This window comes from Gossypium hirsutum, chromosome A04, assembly GCF_007990345.1.
Source record: "Gossypium hirsutum isolate 1008001.06 chromosome A04, Gossypium_hirsutum_v2.1, whole genome shotgun sequence".
Lineage (NCBI taxonomy): Eukaryota > Viridiplantae > Streptophyta > Magnoliopsida > Malvales > Malvaceae > Gossypium > Gossypium hirsutum.
In genome coordinates, this window is record NC_053427.1 from 6,576,993 (window position 1) to 6,584,504 (window position 7,512).

Consider the following 7,512-nt stretch of genomic DNA (forward strand, 5'->3'; position numbering starts at 1 on the left):
GAAGGTTTCTGTCAATCTCTGGCACTAACAGCACATTTGGAATGATCTTGTTGCCTGTGGGAGTACATATCAGCACTTCTCCTCTTCCTTCAGCCCTTATAAACTGACCATTTCCAACCTTGACCTTGGTTTTATAACTTCTGTCCAAGGTTTTAAACAAGGAGACATTTGGTGACATGTGGTTAGTGCAACCACTGTCCAGCAACCAGCCTTTTGAGCATTTCTTCTCAGCAGCTAAACAGGAAACAGCAAAGACCTGTTCTTCTTGGTCACTACTGTCCTCAGCCACTCGAGCTTCAACCTTTGACTGCTGAAATTGATTCTGCCTTGGCTTACTTCTGTTTTTATAGACCCTTTTAACATGGCCCTTCTTCTTGCAATGTTGGCATACTGCATCTGGCCTAAACCAGCATCTGTCTTCTGGATGGCCAGGCTTCTTGCAATATCTGCAGGGCTGGTCATTGCTCCTTGCAGCATCAGGCTTAGGTCTGTTTTTCCAAGGCTTTTTGCCTCTTTGAGCATTGGTGCTCGAGGCTTCTCTGACCTTGGCTTGAAATGCACCTTCTTAGTGATCTTCAGCTCTGCTAGCTCTCCTTTGTTCCTGAGCATAGAAGGTGTTGATTAACTCAGTCAAAGAGATGCTAGCAAGGTCTCTTGAGTCCTCTAGGGAGGATATCTTGGCCTCATATCTCTCAGGCAAAGTGGAGAGGACTTTCTCCACAATTCTTGCCTCATCAAAGTGCTCACCTAGGAGCCTTATGCTGTTAACCACTGCCATAATTCTATCTGAATACTGCTTCACTGTTTCTTCTTCCTTCATTTTCAAATTCTCGAAATCCCTTCTCAAGTTTAACAGCTGCTGTTGCCTTGTTCTCTCAGTGCCTTGAAACTCCTCCTTAAGCTTATCCCAGGCCTGTTTTGGAGTCTCACAGGCCATGATTCTGGTGAAGATGACATCTGACACACAGTTCTGGATGCAGGACATGGCTTTGTGCCTTTTGGTCCTCTCATCAGCATGTTGCCTAATCTGAGCTACTGTGGGATTAGCCCTCAGTGGTGCTGGCTCAGTATCTGTGTTGACAACTTCCCACAGATCGAAGGCCTGTAGGTAAGTCTTCATCTTGACCAGTCATATGTGAAAGCCTTCTCCATTGAAGACTGGTGGGGCTGCTGGTGAAAATCCTGAAGAAGCCATCAGGTTCCTTGATTTGAGGCAACAGGTCCACTAAGACAAGAGCTCTGGATACCAATTGTTGGTGCAAGAGGCAGCAACAGGCTGTTTTGTGTCTTGCTTGAATAGCAAGCCTCGAGCCTTGGTGAAGAAGCAAACTCGGAAGCAGAAAACAGAAAATGAAACTAGCTAGTGAAATAACAGAAAAGAGAGAAGAAGATTGAATGAAAACTGAGCTGATTTCTCTTCATTAACACATCAACAAGGCATTAAGCCATTACATATATTAGTCAACAAGTAAAACAAACAAGTAATCACCTAATAACATACCTAACACCACTAAATTGCCTAGTAACTTGGTAAACTTGATTGAAGAACAAAAACTTCTACCTAAACTTGTCATTCAGCACCTAATTACATCAAAATGCAGCTACCAACTAAGTTTGATCCTAACTAAATACAAAACATTCAATTAAGGAAACTAAATGGATAGCTTCAGCTTGCTGCACCAATTTGCTGTTGAAGCACGTTCCTTGCATGGCCACCTTTGCTGCTACATGGGAGCTGACTTCAACAAACAGTCAAAAAAGTAATTCGACTCAACAATTACAAGGTATTTTCTTGTTACATTAATTATATAATACTAGTAAATAATTCAAAGCCAATAGCTTACTAATGCTGAAATAAGAAACTTTTGCTGAACATAAATTAATTAAAAGCAAGTCTAAGTCGTCCCTTAAAGGTTTAATAGTGTGGAAAATGATAAATACATGTATCAACTATATTAATGCAACTTATTTTTCCCATCGATGTAGTTTCAGGAAAAAAAACCCCCTCATTGAAAGGACTAATGAAGAGATTGATTAAAGAATAAAAATAAAAGAATGAAAGCAAAACAGGCCTAATCCTTAGTTAGAGATAATGGTCAAAAGTAATTCAACACCCATAATTGATTTGCTACCATTACCATTCAAGTTGGGTGTTTATAAAGAGGGCTTTCCTCAGCTATTAGCATTCAGAATTAAAACAATCAAAACACTATTTCATTTGCTCTTGCTTCATATTTCATGATTACGATGTCAAGTATGAGGTCTCATAAACTTGTTTTATTTTTTGCAATATCTTGTCTTCTTCTTCAAGAGAAATGCACCGATGCTAGCGTGTGCAAAGAGAGTGAGAGAAAAGCACTACTTGAATTTCAGCACAGCCTTCAAGCTATGGATTCGTCAGGCGACGGCGTCCTTTCTTTCTGGGTCGGTGAGGAGTGCTGTCTTTGGAACGGCGTTTATTGCAACAGATTTACAGGATACGTTGAAAAGCTCCATCTTGGCTACCAATCTGTGGTTGTAGCAGGTACAGTTAGCCCTTCACTGCTTAAACTACATCATTTGACTTCTTTAGATTTCAGCAGTAATGATTTTAATGGAAGTCTCATCCCAGAGTTCTTTGGTTCTTTGAAAAAATTGAAATTACTGGATCTCTCTAATGCTAATTTTAGAGGTCCAATTCCTCCTCTACTTGGAAATCTTTCAATGTTGGAGACTCTTAGATTGGGTGGCAACGGTAGAGTTTTCAGTGTTGGAAAACTTGAGTGGCTTTCCCATCTTTCTCGTTTGAAAGAGGTTGATCTCAGTTTCACTAACCTGAGCAATGCCAATGGTTGGTCTCTAATCATTAACCATCTTCCTTTGCTTCAAAAACTAAATCTGAGAGATTGTGATCTTCCAAGCATCTCATCTTTTTCTGTTTCCCTTACCAACTCTTCTACATCTCTCAACACTCTCGATCTCTCTCATAATAATCTCCCTTCTTCTGCCATATATCCATGGTTGTTTAATGTTAGCAGCAACCTTGTTTCACTTGACCTTTCAAGTAACCAGTTGAAAGGTCCAATTCCAGATGCCTTCGGGAACATGTTGGCTATTCAAGAACTTTATCTTAGTGATAATCTTTTTATATTAGCAGAAAATCAAGTTAGGGGCGATTCTGGGTTGAATGAAATCGGAAAATTACCAGATATTAATATTCTAGATCTTGGGTACAACCTTTTAAATGGATCCATAAGCAAAAGCATTGGACAACTTTCCAACTTGCCTGTCTTGCGGTTTGCAGGGAATTCTTTTGATGGTGATGTCATTTCCGAAGCTCATTTCTCAAATTTCACTTATTTACGGAACTTGGATTTATCGTACACTTCTTTGACTTTAAAATTCAACACCGGATGGATTCCTCCTTTTCAATTGAGTCAAAGAAAGTTTGCTCTTGCAAGTTAGGGCCTCGTTTCCCAGATTGGCTTCGGCCTCAAAGGGACGTCCTAACCCCTCGCTTTTATAAATATTCCAGAGATTACCTTGATATTTCTGCTTCAGGAATTTCGGATTCTCTTCCCTACTGGTTTTGGGACAAATTTTGGGGATTTTCGTACATAAACATGTCTTTCAATCAGATCAGTGGTACTTTTCCAAATGCCTCTATCCACACAAGCCATCTAGATCTAAGCTCTAATAATTTCTCAGGACCATTGCCATGTTTTTCTTTAGACATTTCAAAAATGGGGTCCATTAACCTTTCCAAAAACAAGTTTACTGGTTCAGTCTCTCCAATTTGCAATATTATCGGTGATTTGGCATTGTTTGATCTCTCAAATAATCTATTTTCTGGAGTGGTTCCAGACTGCTTTGAAAGTTTCCCGTTTTTAACAGCTTTGAATTTGGGTGATAATGGTTTCTCCGGCTCACTTCCAAGCTCTTTAGGATATCTGATTTCTCTTGAAATGCTCAGTTTACGTGGTAATAAATTCTCGGGAGAATTACCTTCATCTTTACAGAATTGTGCCAAGTTAAAATTTCTGGACTTGAGTGATAATGAATTATCAGGAGAAATACCTATGTGGATCGGTCAGAAGCTTTCATCGTTGGTTTTTCTTAGCCTTCAAGGGAACCAGTTCAAGGGAAGGATTCCCCATCAACTTTGTGGATTGAAATATCTACAAATCTTGGACCTCTCTGTAAATAAAATCTCTGGTACCATACCATCATGCCTCAATAATTTCACTTCCATGACAAAAAAATTGAGTTTAGATCGAAGGATTGAGCATCACATCTTAGATACTGGACCTAGATTTTTACCTAGTTTGCGTGAGAACAGTGAGCCTATATGGATCATTCAGGTTAGATATGTTGATGAGGCATTGCTTACATGGAAGGGAACAAAGCAAAGCTATCCACAACTTGGATTGCTACTAGCCATTGATCTCTCTTGTAACAAATTAACAGGAGAGATTCCTGAAGAATTAAGTAGTCTTCAAGAACTGGTTGTATTGAACTTGTCAAGAAACCTTTTTAACGGAAAAATTCTTCAAAAGATTGGGCATATAAGACAACTAGAGGTGCTTGACCTGTCAAGAAACAAGTTTTCAGGAAACATCCCGACAAGCTTGTCTGAATTAACATTTCTAAGTAACTTGAACTTGTCTTATAATGACTTGTCCGGAAAAATTCCAACCAGCACTCAACTACAGTGCTTCGACCCTTCGTCATTTTCCCATAATAGAGGACTTTGTGGTCCTCCTATTTCACCAAATTGCTCAGTGGTGGAACCACCTCCTGGCAAACCTGCAGTAGGAAGTGAAGAAGATTGTGATGAGTTCATGAAATGGTTTTACACTGGCATGGGACTTGGATTTGCTGTGGGTTTCTGGGGGTTTTGCAGTGTTGTGTTCCTCAAGCGTTCATGGAGGCATTCATATTATCGTCACATGGATAATGCAAAGGATTGGGTTTATGTTACATTTGCTCTGCAGAAAGCAAGGTTAGTGAGGAGAATCAAAGCTCTTTCAACAAGGTAATAAATTTACTTTCTTCACTCCTTTACAAAGTTCTTTCAATGTAGAGAAATATATCCTTAAGTAAATAACAAAGTTGTGTATTATTATTTTTCAGGTGTGATTAGAACTGCAACTGAAGGTGGTTTTTCCTGCATGTGAGAAGATCTTAATAAAAAACTTATAAATTAATACATGTTTGCCTTTTTTATGATTTCTTTTTGATGAGTTCTAATTCCTATATATTAAGAAGAGATCTGTGATGGCTTTCTTTGACTTGTTTTGTAATACCTTTATGTTATATTTGGTTTGTATATTTAATTTTTTTTTGTCAAAAAGTAATATTGTAACACCCAATTCCGGCCTAAAAGTTATGGTCATATACATACAGAGATGTTACCATAAATCATTTGAAAATCCACAAATATTTGAATTGTGTTAGTTATTGTTACGTAAAAATCCAGTTTACTAGAAAACATATCTTCATTAACAGATTCGAAGGAACTATTGAAAATGTTTACGGTTACACCGCGGGAAAAATCTCAGTCAAGTCCAATTTTGGAAAACACGATTAAACACATTTATTTGCAGCGAAATTCTTAGTTAAATTAATTTGGAAAACATAAGTCGTGTTTTGAAAATCTAGCATTTTGATGTTCGTCAAGTTTCCCTTTAAAATCAATAAAGGGTTTAAAACGATTTTTAAAAGTCTAAAATCGAATGGTCCCAAAAATGTCTAAAACAGTCCAAGAATAACAAAAAACAAACAATCCTAATATTTAATTAATCAGAAGAAAAGTAAAACATTTTATCTAAGCTCTTGTCAGAAATTAATCATATCAAAAACAAAAACTATATTAGAACACAATACATGTAAATTTACAATCATACCCCTATCCGCTACACACTATCTCCGACCATCCCAAATCACTATATATCGGTATAACACTTTTCAGAATATTTGCAGCTTAGTTGCTAGTTATGAATAGTCATCGACTCCCCGGAAAGGGTAGAAGAATGGGACCTATTATGGGACATACAATGCATTACAGGCGTATGATCATTACGCTTCAACCGGGTTATTCTATTCCACCTCTTAGAACGAAAAGAACTTAAATCAAAATACTTAATAGCATGGCGATACATTTATACAAAACTTCCACCCCGGGCACACGCAATGGAGCCGTAGACAGTCAAGTGAAATCCAATCCACGAAATAATTTGATCTATGGATAGCATCGTTGTGGTAAAGGTCGTAATGCCAAAGGAATCATTACCGCAAGGCATAGAGGGGGAGGTCATAAGCGTCTATACCGTAAAATTGATTTTCGACGAAATGAAAAAGACATATATGGTAGAATCGTAACCATAGAATATGACCCTAATCAAAATGCATACATTTGTCTCATACACTATGGGGATGGTGAGAAGAGATATATTTTACATCCCAGAGGGGCTATAATTGGAGATACCATTGTTTCTGGTACAGAAGTTCCTATAAAAATGGGAAATGCCCTACCTTTGAGTACGGTTTGAGCTATTATCGCCTTTTACAAATATAAGTGTGATTGTGCCACCAAATACGAAAAAGATATATTTGCTCACACTTCCTTGATATACACAAGTCCCACCCCAATGCACAAACAAAATTTATCAAATATCAAATATCAAAATTTATCCGACAATATATATGCATTATTTTGTTGTTCTTAATGCGTTTTAGGTGATTATTCGATTTTAATGATAAATTTTATGCTTTTAATCTTTTAAATTCATGTTTTTATACTTAGGAGAGCATTTTGGAGCAAAAGGAGTGAAAAACGAGTGAAAACCAGAAAATCGGAGCAAGTTACAAGAGCCACATAGGCTGACTCCTTCCACACGGCCTAGCTAGAGGTGAGCATAGGCCGGGCTCGGGCCGGGCTCGACTAAAAATTTAGGCCAGTTTGCTAGGCCCGGTTTGGCCCGAAAAATGGGCCTAAAATTTTTCCCAAGCCCTACCCGGATAAAAATGCTAAAACCCGAGCCCGACCTGGCCCACCCATATTAATTTTTATATAATTTTAAAATATATGTAATACATCAAAAATACTAAAAACGTCAAAATAAATATTTCCTGACAAATTGAAAATAAATTTTAAAAAATATGTATACTTGAAAAGCCTACTTTCATAATCAACCCTTAGTGAACCCCTTTGAGCCTAACAAACTGTTTCTTGATTTACCCATTAATGTTAACCCATAACTCATTTTTGATTCGTTGAGAATTGTTCCCATTTTATTGACTCTCTATTTGTCGAGATTTGATTTTGTTAGTTGCCTAACTATATTCTTTTTTAGTAGTTAAATTATCTCTTATTATCTAACATTATAAAAAAAAAGAAAAAAAATACATATATGTTGATTATTACTAGTTCTATGTTTGTTGAACTTAAACAGTTAATTTCATATTTTGAGAAGAAGCTCGTGTTATTCTTGATAAGTTTTCAATTGATGTATTTATTCAGCATTAGTTTAT

General features: G+C 37.2%; 2 protein-coding genes across 2 annotated transcripts; both read left to right on the forward strand.

Annotated features, from left to right (window-relative positions):
• The first annotated feature begins 2,035 nt into the window (after positions 1-2,035).
• LOC107948646 (receptor-like protein EIX2) lies at positions 2,036-5,435 on the forward strand. The gene is made up of 2 exons (XM_016883268.2): positions 2,036-5,014; positions 5,113-5,435. Exons 1-2 carry the CDS (start codon positions 3,393-3,395, stop codon positions 5,120-5,122), a joined length of 1,632 nt encoding a protein of 543 aa, XP_016738757.2. The 5' UTR covers positions 2,036-3,392; the 3' UTR covers positions 5,123-5,435.
• On the forward strand, positions 2,248-3,296 carry LOC121228028 (receptor-like protein EIX1). The gene is made up of 2 exons (XM_041111137.1): positions 2,248-3,209; positions 3,284-3,296. The coding sequence occupies exons 1-2, from the start codon at positions 2,248-2,250 to the stop codon at positions 3,294-3,296; spliced, it is 975 nt and encodes a 324-aa protein (XP_040967071.1).
• Positions 5,436-7,512: the final 2,077 nt, after the last annotated feature.